Consider the following 16,592-nt stretch of genomic DNA (forward strand, 5'->3'; position numbering starts at 1 on the left):
TTCAGTATTTTTCTATTTAGAGCATAGGAGTTAAGAGTACTCCCTGATTTTGAAGTCAGACAGATCTAGGTTTGAATTTCAGTTCTTCCATTAATTAGCTATATAGCCTTGAGCAAGTCCCTTAATCTCTCTAAAATGAGGATGATAATTCCTACAATTCTGGAGGACGTGGTGAGGAGTAAATGAGACCATTGTGAGAATGAGAGTCCACATACCATATACAGCAGACATATGATCTGTTTCATTAAGCACAGAGCTCATCATATACTATCCTGTATATCTTGCTCTAACTATGCATGTGCATAACTTGTCCATTTCTGTGTTCATGTGTGTAAGTCCATTATAGCATTCTGAAGGCAGAACATTCCTATCGCCTTTCTCTCTTATGTTAGGCAAGTGCTTATCACTCTCTCGCCCAGTAAGTAAGGACTACAATCACAGCAGTGTCTGATGTTTAATTCAGATACCAAAATGTAAGCTTACCCTGAATGGCTGGACCCCAAGCAAACAGATAATACCAACTTAAATGCAGATCAACAATCGTTTCATCTCTGGGAACGTTCACAGGCCGTTTAAATCTGCAGGTGACCCGATTATTCTCAAAAACTCCTTCTTCATCTCTGGCAGGGTTTCTCTGAATCTCCTTTGCCCACTGGCCTACGTTATAGAAGTGCTGTACGCGCACCCTGCCGTTGTCGTCGTGGACGCAGGCCATGACGTCGTCACCACCCTAACACGAAAGATGATGGAGAAAAAAGTCAAAGGTGTGTCTTTGGCAAACTTTTCTGCTAGAAAGAAATTGCACTCCGAAATATACGATCCATTAACTCTGTAATTGGAAGCCCCACCCCCCAAAATTGTTCTAAAAGCCATTAAAAATATTTAACCAGGGACTTCCCTGGCGGTCCAGTGGTTAAGACTTCACCTTCCAGTGCAGGGGGTGCAGGTTCGATCCCTGGTCAGGGAGCTAAGATCCCACATGCCTTGTGGCCAAAAAAACCAAAACATAAAACAGAAGCAATATTGTAACAAATTCAATAAAGACTTTAAAAATGATCCACATCAAAAAAAATCTTTAAAAAAAATCTTTAACCAAGTGACCAGAGTTTGTATCACCGTAGCTGACATCGAGTGCCTCCTAATGAGCCATTTAGAGAAGAATACATCACCAGCTCTCCAGCAGTCATGCCGAAAACACAGACACTAACCTAATCATAAGCAAACAATCAGACAAACCTGAATGGAAGGTCATTCTACCAAAAAACTGGCCTGTAATCTTCAAAAGGGTCAATGTCATGAAAGACCAAAAGGAAAAGAAAAAAGAAAAGATAAGAAACTATTTCAAAATAAGTAAGACTAAAGATACATGACAGCTAATGGTGTTCCTAGACAGACTCCTGAGTCATAAAATAAAAATTTCTGCAAAGGGCAGTATTGGGACAAAGGGCAAATTTGAAAATGGACAAGTATATTTGATAATACTATTGTATCTATGTTAAACGTCCTGAATTTAATAAACTATATAATGAAAAAGAATGTCTTTGATCTTAGGAGATACCCACTTAAATATTTAGGGTTAAAGGGTCATGATATCTTCAATTTAACCTCCAAAGTTTCCAGAAAATAATAAAAATAGTAAGTAGTAGCAGCAGTCAGAGTTGTTGTAGTAGCAGCAGCAGTAGAGACCTAAAGCATATGTGGCAAATGTTATTGTTTGTGAAAAAGTGATAGTGGTGACAGTTCCACACCATGAATGTAACTGATGCCACTGAACTGAATACTTTAAAACGGTAAATTTTAGGTTATGTACGTTTTGCCACAATTAAAAAAGTTACCGTTTGGTGAATCTAGGTGAAACATATATACAGGAGTTTATGGTCCTATCCTTTTTTTTTTTCTTTTTTTTTCTTTTTTTATAAATTTATTTATTTTATTTATATATTTTTGGCTGTATTGGGTCTCCGTTGCTGCGCGCGGGCTTTTTCTAGTTGTGGCGAGAGGGGGCTACTCTTCGTTGCGGTGCGCGGGCTTCTCATTGTGGTGGCTTCTCTCGTTGTGGAGCATGGGCTCTAGGCACACGAGCTTCAGTAGTTGTGGCACGCGGGCTCAGTAGTTGTGGCTCGTGGGCTCTAGAGCGCAGTCTCAGGAGTTGTGGCGCACGGGCTTAGTTGCTCCGCGGCATGTGGGATCTTCCCGGACCAGGGCTTGAACCCGTGTCCCCTGCATTGGCAGGCGGACTCCCAACCACTGCGCCACCAGGGAAGCCCTATGGTCCTATCCTTGCAGCTTGTCTGTAGGTTTAACATTTTCGTAAAAAACAAACCAAAAAAGTTATAGATGTTCATCAGTTATAACAAATGTACTCTTCTGTGAGGGATGCTGATAATGGAGGAGGCTTTGCATGTATGTGTTGGGGGGGGGTATATGGAAATCTTCTGTACCCTCTATTCAATTTTGCTGTGAACCTAAAACTGCTCTAAAAAATAAAATCTAACGAAGAAAACAGTAATGCATCATTTCAAAAAAAGTTAAAGGTTATTAAAAAGGGGTTCCATTTTGCTTTTCCTGTGCATCAGGTTTTGAAAAATTTTAAATCTGTGCTTCTTGGAGTAATAGGAGAAGAAAAGAGAGACCTATATGTTATTTTTTTTGAGACCTATACTTTAAAGGCCTCTAGATAGCAAAATGTCAAACATAAAATCTGAATGCTCCTCACTCGACCTCCCTCCTCTGAGCCCCCTAATCTTAACAGCTGCATCATGAGTGCAAATGCATTCCAGGACAAGAAATGGTCAATTGCACTGCAAGCCAGCTTCTGGGATGGCACACACCTGCTGTTTCTCCTATTGACCCTAAAGTAGGAGATAAGTGATATAAATGAGTATCCATGCCGTCTTACCAGGTGGACCCACTGTCTTACAGCCTGGACTGAGAAGTGCATTCTTCTAGTGACTCTCCAAGAACAAACTCACTGGAGCTCTGATTGCTTAGCCTGATCCCCTAGTCTCTTCTTACTGCCCACATACAACCTATGTCCAATCCACCAGCAAAGACTGTCAGCGTTACCTTCAAAACATATCTGAAATCTGAGCCCTTCCCACCACGCCTGCTGCCGTAACTCTGGTCTGAGCTGCCCTCCTCTCATTGGAAGAACCTCAAAACAGACCATGTGAAGAGAAGAAGCGTCTTGTAGAAAAAGCAGCAGCACATGCAAAGGTTCAAAGGCCTAAGAAAGTCTGGCTATTTGGGAAGCACCTTGGCACAGTGAATGGCAAATGTTGACGCTCCAGAGGAAAGAGGATGCAGCAGAGGCACAGACAGAAGCAGAGGTAAGGGATGGTCAGCTACCTGGGTTCCTGCCTGTTCCCGCTCACAGTCTTTTCTGAGGACCAGATGTGTTCTTGCCCATGCATACTGTGGAAGACTGAATCGTTGCACACAATTCTTCACTCCTCTTTTGTTATATTATGTACATACACCTTCACAAGGCTTCTTGCTAGAGGGAGTGTATTTCCCTGCCCCTTCATTCTGGGCTTGGCTGTGTGAATTACTTCAGGCAATGGAATATTATCAGCAGATGTGATGTGAACACAGGTTTGAAATAAGCTTGGATGGCTCTTGTGCTTCTGCCTCTGCCATGAGAAAAACACGCCTGAGTAGCTACTGGTTCCAGAATGATTAGAGAATACCTGAATCTAAGCCATGGCCTGGAGCCAAGCCCAGCTGAGTCCCAGCCAATCCACACACATGTGAGCAAGAAATAAATGCTTCCTGTTATCAACCCTGTAGTTTTGGGGGCTCTCTTGCAGCAGTACTGTGGAAATAACTAATGAATACAGGTACCACGAGACACCTTGTATTCTCATAACCAACCCTTCCATCTCCGTTTAAGCTAGCTTGAATTTTTTTTTAACTTGTAATCAGAGAGCCGTAACTAGTATGATTGTTATAAGGATTTGATCAATTTACTTGCTTTACTTTGAAAAAGAAAATTAAATGCCAGAAATCGGCTTCTCCCATTTAAAAGTGGTGTCATAACTTAGGGAAACACAACCGTGCTCATTCTCTAAAGTCTAAAGTAGCACAGCAAACTAAAGAGAAAAATTAGCTTCTATCATGCTTTGTGTCTTACCATTTTCCTGTCTGAAGAGAATCCAACTGCTACCCAACCATCTGTGTCTGCACTCAGCTCAAATTCCACATCAGCCCCTATCATCCGGTAGCTGAGGAAGTAGTCACAGGTCTCTGCATTACAGCCCGGTTTGCCATATCTATAGGATATATCAAAACAGATATTACTGCTTCCTCAGCCACTTACTCAAAATACATTAACAGAACATCTGTGTGTCAGGCAGGACGCTAAGCAATATTAATAAATAAATTAGATCTTTGCTACCTGGGATCTCAAAACCCCAGTTTCACTCAGGAGAGACCATGGAGATGAACCGCTCTGCTTTATCTACCTGCAAACTGAGGTCCAGAGATGGGAAGGAACTTACCAAGTGAATCAAGCTGCAACAGGACTGAACCTGGGCCTCCAGGCCTAGCCAGGGTTCTCTACGTGTTATTAGAGTTTCTCAAATATTAATTATTACTGAATTATTTCTGCATCCCTTTTAGAGAAAAAAAATTCTCTGAGTTAATAATTTAAATAATTTAAATTACCAGTTCTTTTCACTTACAAATTTTCAATTAAACTACAAAAGTAAACTAACACAAATGGGCAAATTAAATACAGATTAAACTACAAAACCAGGAACTTTTAAATTCATAGCATTCACGTGATAAATGATGTCATTTCACTGAAAGCGACTTTCTGCTTACCTGCATGTAGTGTGTCTGACTGGACTCTGCAGGGTCTTTATTTTGAGCATGTTCTTACTACTAGACATGACTCCACTCCCCTCCACTTTTATCTATTTGAACTGCTCCACAACACTTACACATACAAGGCACCAAACAAATGCCTCATCTGGTATTCACTGGGCGCGAATGCATCATTTATTCATAAAATTTGCTTTTGCTCTATCGGACTACTTGGTGCTAATACAATTCAGACACTAAAGTATAGAGCACTGTAAGGTGGTTATCCAGATAACCAGATTATGCGTTTGTTAATCTGTTTAAGGAACATCACTGACATGAAAACATGAATTTAAATTTTCTTCCAGAGGACGTGTGGATCCTTTAAGGATCTGCAAGCCCTAGTTTTAGGAACACTGCTTTACACCGTTTTCAGAAACGACAGAAAATTGTAGCAACGGGTGGGATAATCTAAGCTCAGATGGAAGGTATCTAAAAGTACAGGATGCAAGGCTGCCAAGTATTGACGGAGGAGGGAGACAAGCAACATGCAGCTCTGCTGGCAGATACCCTGAGAAGCTGGCAGGAGGTGTAAGCTCAAGACCACAGGAACTGGGCTGAAAAACCTGAAAAGGGTGAGGAAAGCTAAAAGAGGCGTGAATGGGCCAGAAAGCAAGTCTCCCTGAAGCCAGCAGGGCACTAAAACGCCTTCCCTTCTCAAAAATATCCCCTAATCACCAGAATTATTCTTTGCTGGCTATCTTCCCCAATAATAGTATCACTGGATTTTTTTCAGATTCCTTAGAAATACACTTGTAATCCAAAGAAAACTCAAAACCCCCATGTTCAATTGTTTCTCCCTGAGCACTGAACCAAAAAAAAAAAAAAAATCAAAACATTCAGTGCAGTGGCCATCAAAATCTTTACTCAAGGAAAATTTGTTTTAGGAAATAAAGGATTCAAAGAAAAGGAGGCTTTCCCAACAAAGCACAGCTGTCTAGACGGGAGGCCCACTGTCTACACTACTGTTTTCTAGCTCCAGCCCATCACGTCTTGACAGAATACTACTAATAATCAGGCAGGAACTCACTAGATCTGAGACAACTAGCTAGACACAATAATCAATGCATAATGACTAGTTAGTATCATACAGCTACCCATAAGTCATGACTCTTGATTTGAAAAGGAACTGGGTCTTAGGCACATCTATTATTGCCTGTCCCATCCACACCCCTGCTGAATAAGCAGAGACATATTCTGTGTTATATGATTCTTTTTCATATAGCCAACTGGTTAGACACCTGAGCCAATGGCGTACAGTCATAAATGAAGAACTAGAGAAGAACGTTCTAGGGCCAACAGGCATGCTACAGCTCAAGGCTTGGAAGACTGAAACCTGGGGTGGTCATCAGAAACAAGCCGCGTCCCTGCTGAAGTTATGAGGGGTACAGGTCCCTGGTGAGAGTGAACTGCATGCAATTTAAATACTACCTTGAGAAGTAAAATCAAAGTCTTGGCTTTAAAGTTATCCAACTCGCAGATCTACCAACCTAAAGCATCCCTTAGTTTTTCCACAGTCATCCACTTTGATTTTGGCAAATGGATCCACAGGAGGAGCAGTAGGGAAAGGGTAACCTGGCCAGTGAGAATAAATAATGGTTAGAAAATCCAGGAACAACGTTTCCAATGAGAAATGCTTCTTTTTAGTAGGTTGACTATTCTCTAGCGCACGCGTCTAGAAATGGTGAAGGCCTCAGAAAAGAGCTTTGTTGAAGCCTAATCACCCTTTTCATGAGGGGCAGGTAGGGGCACACATCTTTGAACCCAGCCTTACGTGTTAACTGAGAAAGGGCTTTTTCCTCATTTACAGGTAAGGAGCCTGAGGCACTGAAAGAGGGCATAATATCATACCCACTGGCTCACCACTGTCCCCTGAGAGTGTGAAAATCACAGTTTTATACAATACACATGTTCTAAGAGAAAAAATAAACGAAACATTTCTATATTTGATAGCAGAGGTTTTCCATTTATAACTATATGTTATAATAGGATTTTTCTGTTTCTCTGAAGTTCCATTTTCCATTAAGCTGTATAGAACATTTTATCTCACTAACTCTTTAAACACATCATTTCATGCATCTTTCTTAACATCATAATGCATTCAACCACACATCAAAGGAAAGCCTGCATTATGCTTCCAGTCTGTGACACAAATATTTTTCTTCTAGGCTGTTCACTCCCTGCACCACGTGTGATTCATCTTGTAGTCTCTGCCCAGCACAGTGCTTGACGCTGGACATTGAATGATTGTCAAATGAATAAATAAAATCACCCATAGATATTAGGCAGTGCAAATACACTTAAAAAAATTATTGGATTAGTTTTTCTTTTCTCACTATTCTGAAGTCCTTTCTTTGTGATTTGTAATTTTTTTAAATGAGGTTTTCTTTACTTTGTTTCATTAAATTATACTTTTTAAAAAAGCCAACAGCAGATGCAAACTATTACATTTAGAATGGATAAACAAGAAGGTCCTAATATATAGCACAGGAAACTATATTCAGTATCCTGTGATAAACCATAACGGAAAAGAATCTAAACAAAGAATGTCTATGTGTGTATAACTGAGTCACTTTGCTGTACAGCAGAGATTAGCACGACATTGTAAATCAACTACACTTCGATAAAAAAAAAAAAGTCACCAGGCCACATTTTCCTGGTTCATATCTGTGCTCTATGGACAGTTCATCTCTACTACCCTAGATCTTGATCACCTACTAAAGTACAGCCCTACCTTTTCACCATCTTTAAGTACTTGGGCCAGATGCATTACTTTTTCTATTTTCATGCTTATTTTACGCGAAGTCGTAAATCCACTTAAGTACCATAGACTGAGTCCCACCTTGGATGAGTTTTTCATTTTTCTCTTAATATTTATGGAGTTCGATGCTACTATGTTAAGCATCATCCTATATGTTCTTCCTCTTATTTCTCACTACAATGCTGTGGCTATTTTTTCTCAGAGTATTTATCCAGGAATGCAATGACTACTTATGTTTTTAAGGTTCTATAGGTGTCTGAAAAAGACAATCTCTTGTAATGTTGCTTCTGACTCAGGTTCACCATTTCCTTCCATCATCCTACTTCCTAGCATCTAGAATAATACATCAGCATATAGCAAATTTCCAGCTCAATAAATGCCAGTAATTATTACTATTGGATTATTATTACTATTAAATTTGTAAACTAACCAGTGGGTAAGATCGTCTCTAGAAGAAGAATGGGTTTCTAAGCTCCAAATAAGAGCGAGTTTTGGAACAAAGCTCACTTATAAATGTATTGAACTAGTTTATTAATGTTGGTAAATGGCTTATTTCTCGGGGCTTTTCTAGCACTGATTTCCTATTTTATATGCTTCTAAATCTTGGAATGAGAACTTTTGTTGTCAAATGAATTTGGGCATCATTTAATAATATCACATTTTCTTCTCATTTTGTAAGATGTTTTGTTTTTTTAAAATATAAATTTATTTATTTATTTATTTTTCACTGCACTGGGTCTTCGTTGTTGCACGCAGGCTTTCTCTAGTTGTGGCGAGCCGGGGCTACTCTTCGTTGCGGTGCGCAGGCTTCTCATTGCGGTGGCTTCTCTTGTTGCAGAGCATGGGCTCTAGGCACACGGGCTCAGTAGTTGTGGCTCGCAGGCTCTAGAGCGCAAGCTCAGTAGCTGTGGCACACGGGCTTAGCTGCTCCGCGGCATGTGGGATCTTCCTGGACCAGGGCTCGAACCCATGTCCCCTGCACTGGCAAGCGGATTCTTAACCACTGTGCCACCAGGGAAGTCCCTGTAAGATGTTTTGTAATAAAGAATTTGATTGTTTTTTGTCCCTGGTTCCTGGGAGGGAGACTCTAAATCCTTGGAATTTCCCAATGGGTCTTTCTTATTCCTGAGCCCCTTGGGTTCACACCTGAGTTTATGCTAAGAGATAAGATGACTCAGAATGGGGACTGGTCACTAGAAGGATGAACCACGTAATTAGAGGTTTGGGGCTTTGAGCTAGCCCTGCCTCCAGGGAGGGGGTGAGGGGCTGGAGATTGAGTTCAATTCTGTAGCTAATGATTAAATCAACCATGCCTGGGTAATGAAACCCCAATAGAAACACTGGACACGGAAGCTCAGTGCAGCTTACTGGTGGTGAACACACTGATATGCCAGGACGGTGACAAGTCATGATTCCCTGGAGAGGAATCCTCTCCTTCCAGGACAGGACACGGAAACTGCATTCATGAGCCCCCCAGACTCTGCCCTGTGTGTGTCTTCATTGGCTGTTCCCGAGCTGTATTCTTGATACTAAAACTGTTATTGTGTGTACAGCCCATTCCTGAATCCTTTGAGACGTTCTAGTTAATTATAGAACCCAAGGGGGGTTGTGAGTGGCCCCTGGATTGGTAGCCAGTTGGTCTGAAGTGAGGCTAGTCTTGTTGTGGACCATGCCCTTTAACCTGTGGGGTCATTAGTGCCAGAACTGAATTTCAAGACACCAACTGGGGTTGGTATCAAAATATAAGCAAAGCAATATTATGTATTTTTTTTCCTGAAATTAAATGATCTCACTATTTGGAATAAAATAAGTTTGGACCACATGCCAATATTTAAGCTCCTGTATCTCAGCTACAACCCAGCCTCTACAGCCAGCTGTAGGATGGGCTAGTACTCTGCAAACCACATCTCTCCTTTGCCAGCTGGCTAGGTTCTGCCAAAAGAAAACATTAAAGGGAGGTTGGGAGGCAGGAGGAGGGAAAGACCATTTGTTCCTGTTTGATTGCTGTCCAATATGCAAGTCCTCAGCAACTCTACTTCATCCTTGCATTGGCAGTCGGTTTGAGTTTACAGCTTTTTTCTAGACTCCCAGGACCAGCCTCTTCAAAGGAACCAGCATCAGCTGGGCAGACAGCCCATTCTCAGAGGATGGGCTGAACCTCTGGGGTGGGGGTGGGAGTGGGAGGTCCCTTGTCTGACCTCTTGGTTCTCACAACCTCAAGCCCTTCTCTCTGCTCCCTCAGCCCCAGGGCCGGCAGCCGCTTCCCAAAGTGACTTTCTCTGAGCTCCCTTTTTGCTTCTGCAGTCCCCTCAATACCTTTTCAGACAGCTCCCTGGGCTGGTTATCCTGTTTTAAAAAGCCTAAAAAATTGGTCTCTGTCTTTCTGACTGAACCTTGATGGGTAGAGACTAAGTGTATTAATCCTTGAATAGCAATACAATGTAAATGTTTGTAAAAAACCGTATCTTATTAGCAGTTATCATCTTGAAGCCTAGAGAATAAAGGTATTCAATCGGATCTGTTTCACATGCACTGTACAATTTTATTGGAAAATTATTTTGATTGTAGAATTTTAATTTTTAAATACCCTAGGTACACAGAATTAACGATATTTCTTGATTTATGGAACACTCCGTTGTATGGATATACCACATTTTTTTATCCATTCAGGGGCTGACAGACATTTGGGTTGTTTCTGCTTTGGGGCTATTATGAATAATGCTGCCATGAACATCTGTGTACAAGTCTTTGTGTGAACATATGTTTTCAGTTCTCTTGGAATAGAATTGCTGTGTCATATGTTAACTCTACATTTTACTTTGTGAGGAACTATCAAATTATTTTCCAAAGCAGCTACACTGTTTTACATTCTTACCAGCAATGTACTGTGTGGGGGGGGGGGGTTGGGGGGAGGTCCTTTTTTTTTTTTTTTATTATAGCCATCCTAGTGGGTGTTAAGTGGTATCTCATTATGATTTTGATTTGCATTTCCTTAATGACTAATGATGCTGAGTATCTTTTCATGTGCTTATTGGCTATTTGTATATCTTCTTTGGAGAAATGTCTATTTAGAGCCTTTCTCCATGTTTTTTTTTTTTTTTTTTTTTTTAAATGTGTTTTTCAATTTTTTTTTTTTTTTTAAAGTTACATTTAGTTGCCTTGGAAATATATTTATTTATTTTATTTTATTTTTGACTGTGTTGGGTCTTCGGTTCGTGCGAGGGCTTTCTCTAGTTGCGGCAAGCGGGGGCCACTCTTCATCGCGGAGCGCGGGCCTTTCACTATCACGGCCCCTCCCGTTGCGGGGCACAGGCTCCAAACGCGCAGGCTCAGTAGTTGTGGCTCACGGGCCCAGCTGCTCCGTGGCATGTGGGATCTTCCCAGACCAGGGCTCGAACCCGTGTCCCCTGCATTAGCAGGCAGATTCTCAACCACTGCGCCACCAGGGAAGCCCTCTCCATGTTTTAATAGGGTAGGCTGTCTTTTTATTATTGAGTTGTAATGTATTAGCTTTTTAATCTCTGCTATGTCTAGGGTTACTTCTCCCTTTTTTCATTCCTAATATTATTTGTCTTCTCTCTTTTTCTCCTTATCAATCTTGCCAGAATCCTATTGTGAGAGTTAATTTTATGTGTCAACTTGGCTAGGCCAGGTGCCCAGATATGTGGTCAAACATTATTCTGGATGTTTCTGTGAGACTGGTTTTGGATGAGATAAACATTTAACATTTTATATCAGTGGACTCTGAGTAAAGCAGATTGCCCTCCATAATGTAGGTGGGCCTCATCCCCAGCTGGACAGAACAAAAAGACTGACCTTCCCCAAGCAAGAGTGAATTCTGTGGCAGATGGCCTTCAGACTTGAACTATAACATCGGCTCTCTCCTGGGTCTCCAGCCTGCCAACCCGCCCTGCAGATTCTGGACTTGCCAACCTCCAAAATTGTGTGAACCAACTCCTTAAAATAAACTTCTCTCTCTCTGTCTCTCATCTATATATACATACACATCCTATTGGTTGTGTCTCTCTGGATAACACTGACTAATACATGTATCTACTTCATTCATATTTTCAAAGAATCACTTCTGGCTTTTTTGATCCTCTTTAGTGAATATTTGGTTTCTATTTCATTAAATTCTGCTATTTCGTTATTTCTTTCCTCCTACTTTCCTTAGAGTTTTTCTTTCTCTAACGGTCACAATTCTTTGGCACTTCTCGTTTTCTTATATCAACGTTTAAGCCCAACAATCAACTGCCTCCAGGGGTTTCTGCCTGGACATTCCACAAGCAAAACAATTCCAGATGCCCAACACTGAGCTCCTCCACCTCCAGATGCCCTTCCTCCTATGTTTTCTATCTTAGTGAAGAATCCCACCACCCACCGCCAGTCTCCCAACCCTGAAACCCTAGATTCCTCCACCTGGAACATTTCCTCCGGTCACCATTCCTTTCATTCCCATCCTGAAACATAAGCCTGCCTCTTGGCTATTGCACCACCTCTTATCTGATTCCCCCACTTCCCTTCTAATTCTTCCACCAGCGCCAGGTTTCTAAAACAGAAATCAGATCTTGTCACAATGCTATTTGAAGACCTTTACTGACCTCTCCCCACCCCCTCCTATCTCTCGTACACTCGTCTTCCTTAGTCCTGAGATGTATGCATCAGACATCCAGCCATTCAGGTTCTCCTTTTCCCCTTAGCTTTGTCCATGCTCCCACTTTTCTTTTCTATAGAAGTATAAGTTGATTTAGAATGTTGTTGCTCCCACTTTTTTATTACTGGTTTTTGGTGGTTTTGTTTGTTTGTTCCTTTCCCTCCACTTTCCATTTTAGTGCTTTCTTTCTCTTTATCGAAAATTAAAATTTGGATGGGCTTCCCTGGTGGCGCAGTGGTTGAGAATCTGCCTGCCAATGCAGGGGACACGGGTTCGAGCCCTCGTCTGGGAAGATCCCACATGCCGCGGAGCAACTGGGCCCGTGAGCCACAATTACTAAGCCTGCGCATCTGGAGCCTGTGCTCCTCAACAAGAGAGGCCGCGATAGTGAGAGGCCCGCGCACCGTGATGAAGAGTGGCCCCCGCTTGCCACAACTAGAGAAAGCCCTCGCACAGAAACGAAGACCCAACACAGCCATAAAATAAAAAATAAATTAATTAATTAATTAAAAAAAAAATTTGGACGAAGACCAAATAATATTGGTTTGAGGCAAAAAAAAACATTTTTTTTCTCCTTACCTTTCCTTCTTCTCACATGTGCCCTGTAAACCCCTCCAATAACTGTTCTGTTTTGGAGAATTAAAGCCATTTTTTCCTCCCTTCAAGAGGCACTTATTTTCTTGGTTCATTTCTCCAGGTTCTCAACATGCTTTTGTGGTTTCCATTCTTGTCTAACTCGCAGCCACTATCTGTTCCTCTTTTGCAATCCCTTGAGCCTGTTTCGCCATACTCCACTGGGTGGGTAATGGCTTCTGGTTTGCTATTTATTGCTTCTAATTAACTGCTTGGATCACAGCCCTCAGGTATTAATTTGGTACTTAATTCCTTGAAGTTTTAACCAGAAATTATCTGTTCAAATCTCTGAGAGCTACTGCATCAGCCTATTTCTCTTTCTGGACTGCCTGAATTGTTTCTGCTTATCGGAACCATATAGTGAAGCGAAAATGTCACGGGACTTTGTAAAATGGAACATTCCACCCACGTGGAGCCCGTTTAGCAAAGCTTTCATCATGGCACTCCACCACTCAGGAACCTGCAGTTCCCAACTGACTACCCCATCAATTCCAAGCCCCTCTTTTCAAGTTTGCCCATAAAAATGCCCCATCCCGCCTGTTCCACTGCATTTCCTAGCACATGTGTTTAGAAGAGAGGTCCACAGGGACCCGCTCTTCTAAACATGCTGGACACCTCGCACCACCTTATCCATAAAGTCAATCAACAACAAACCCACGCGGTTCTCTGCTACTTTCTAGCTGTGTGACTTTAGCTACAATATTTAAACTTTCTGGGGGTCAGTTTCCTTAACTCGAAAGTGGGAATAGCAGTAGTATCTAAGTCAGAGTGTTGCTATAAAGATTAAAGTTAATATGGGTAAGGTACTTAGGACAGTGGCTGGCACACAGTAAGCACTTAATAAAAGTTAGCTTCAGTTAGTGCTACTATTGGGTTAGAGTCATGGATATGAACTAGATGTAGATTATTTACCTTTAAATTATTTACCTTTTCTGTGATTTGTTTTGGTTTTATTCTCCCGCCCAAAAACTATATATATATATGCTGTTTCTACTTTGTCACTGAACAAGGTGATACTATCTTTGTTCAAACCACAGTACAAATGAAGAGATACTATAAATGAAAAAAAAAAGTGTGCATGTGCCTCTGTGTGTGTGTTGAGGGGGGGGTCTTTTTATTCTCAGTACATATATATGCACCACAGGGGAAAAGCATCCCAAATGTTGATATGTATGGTGATGAGTTATGCATCCACATACAATACACAGTAGACGCAGGAAGAATATAGGCAGATGAAGGAATTCCTGCCCTTCCCCCCAAGCTCTGTTCTTCTCTGTACTGCTTTACTAGCTCTTTCCCAAGATGGGAAAAATTGTGGTCAGAACTCAATGCTCAGAAACTCATCGATGGGGTCATGTTTTACAAGTGGTCAGACTACTATGCCTTAAAGATAAGCAACCTTGAACGGTGTTCCTTTTTTCCTTCCTAGGTAGGGTATGGCCCAAGGGCAAGCCAGCTACCATCATCCAAGTGGCTGGCTGATGAGTCTCAGGGCTTGCTCCGCAGACCTGGTCTATAAATCCTAGCAGCAAGGAAAAGGGAGCTGCAGGCTTCACTTGGGACTTAACCCTAAGCCAACACCCAACTCAATTGTTTTCAGAGAACCCGCAGAATAGGAGGTTTGCCCATAATCAGGTGGTAATCTGTTTTATATTCGACTGTTGTTCTGAATATACAGATTCTGGCTTGAGAACCTCAAGGGTAAGAGGTATGAGTGACAGGAGTCAAGCACCAAGAACGTATCCAAACTGTTAACCATAGAGAGCACAGAGGGTCACAGCACGGTTAGACAGTGTGCTCTGGGAGAATATCTTGCCTAATGGCAGGGAATGGGAGGAGAAAAGCAGAGAAGCCCTCTGAAAGAGGTAGCAATTGAGCTGGGACGGTAAGGATGAGGAGTATAGGCTAAGACAGTGGGAACCCCCAAGAATTCTGAAAACTAGCATCATTAAACCAAAATAGAATTTAAATGAAAAAAAATGAATATGTTAGGGGGTGATGAGAAACATCAAATCAGCCAGTGTTCAGTCTGCGGCCTGAGGGTCTTGGGCAACCTGGACACTGGAGAAATGGTCTCTGGATGAGGCGGGTAATGGTCACTGGGCTCAACCAGAGTTTCAGGGAATTCTCCATGCCCACCCCCATTATTCTAATTCCCTTTTTCTGATTTCATACTACTGGGCTACTTTTTCATTAAAAATTCAGTTTGTCGGCAACTTTGAACCTGAGAAGGGGGTACCCTGCATAGAGAAAACAGCCCAATCACTAGAAAAAGACAACCCCACTTGTACTGATAGAAAGATAGAATAGTTTAAAGGTACTATTTCTACCTCTTCATTTGCCACTTCCTCCAAAATCAACTGGGCTCCCTCCTTCCTTCTCCACTGAATTCATCCCAGGAAAATCCACCCATTACCTCTCATTTCCTGAATCCATCAACTATTTTAAGTCTTCACTGGGCCTCCCCATGGCATGGGACACTCTTCCTGATGCCTTTTTCCTTCATCTCCTGGGTGGGAAACCATTCTGAGACATTTCCTGGTTCTGCTTCTCCATCTCTGGCAGTACCCTTTTAAGGCAGTGTCATTGATTATTTCTAAGGATCTTGGGAAAGTCTCTACTCAGGACCCACAAGGCTAAAGCCTAGGCCCAGGGTAATCTAGTAGACGTGCTTCCCCTGGGAGGCTCACCCCACAAACATCCCCACTAGCACCCACCAGATGGTTGTAGGATCAGCCTTTGAAGATAAGTGAAAGGATCAGAGAGAAGAGTAGAACGGACAGTGAAAGCTCAGAGTGAGGGAAAGGAAGGAGTGAGAGATGGTTGTAAATGAAAGTTGGGTCAGACAGAAAATTCCAGATAAAGGAGCTGAAGCTTCATCCAGGGAGTAGGTTGGAACCATTGCAGATTTTTGAGGGTTAGAGCCAGGCTTCAGGTTGTATGTGCAGAATGGGTGAGAGTGCCAAGCAGACAAACTAGAGATTTGTACACATATCACAGACCCTGCTACCCCTGTAGGGTCACCTCACCTAAGTGCCCTCCCCCTTTTGTCTCACCAAAGTCTCTCACACTTCCTGGTTCAACTCTATAAAGCTTTCCTTTGGGCTGCAGCCCACCTGATGTCCATGTTCATAAAAGCGCCTGGACTATACAACTAACTTCATTCTCTCTATATATACAAACTGACATAGAATCTGACCTTGTTCTCCATTTGTTAGGTGCATGTGCCCAATGAGAATATAATTTCTCATGTGCCACCTTTGAGTCACCTGGCTGTGTGCTAGGCTGACTATGAATAACTACGTATTACATGCTTTCAAAAAGAGATGGATTTTGTACTATTTATTCTTTTATAGAGTGACAGATTCTACTTCTGCTTGTTGTTCCCCTACTCTGCCCCTGCATTCTTTCCTTCTCCCTGGCCACATGGCTGCCCAGATAGAAGACTCTACTTTGCAGCCTCCCTTGCAGCTAGGTCATGTAATTAGGTTCTCGCCAAGGGAATGTGAGTAGCAGTGATCTGTGCAACCAGCCTAAAAGGTAATTGTTTGTCCTGAACTCCCTCTCTTTCTCCTTTCCTCAAGCTTGAACAAAGACGTGCAAGCAACCTGACTTCCACACAGATGAGGACAAAGCCTTAGAGGGTGGGGGAACAACATCAGGGAAAGAATCTAGGTCCTT

At 42.0% G+C, this 16,592-nt stretch overlaps 1 protein-coding gene across 9 annotated transcripts in view; it reads right to left on the reverse strand.

Annotated features, from left to right (window-relative positions):
* FRRS1L (ferric chelate reductase 1 like) overlaps positions 1-16,592 on the reverse strand; it is a 31,356-nt gene that overhangs the window by 12,953 nt on the left and 1,811 nt on the right. For 7 of the 9 annotated variants that reach the window (XR_014247900.1, XR_014247901.1, XR_014247902.1 and 4 more), the window contains exons 2-4: positions 6,354-6,438; positions 4,133-4,271; positions 484-730 (exon numbers count right to left, since the gene is read on the reverse strand). Coding sequence is in view for 5 of the 9 variants with exons in the window: in XM_082404133.1 (XP_082260259.1) it covers positions 484-730; positions 4,133-4,271; positions 6,354-6,438 (471 nt within the window). In the remaining 4 variants the exon portion in view is untranslated. The remainder of the gene's footprint in view (positions 1-483; positions 731-4,132; positions 4,272-6,353; positions 6,439-16,592) is intronic. The other 2 variants (XM_082404132.1, XM_082404131.1) reach the window with 1 other exon arrangement.

The sequence above is a fragment of the Balaenoptera borealis genome (assembly GCF_965194805.1).
Source record: "Balaenoptera borealis genome assembly, chromosome: 8".
Taxonomy (NCBI): domain Eukaryota; kingdom Metazoa; phylum Chordata; class Mammalia; order Artiodactyla; family Balaenopteridae; genus Balaenoptera; species Balaenoptera borealis.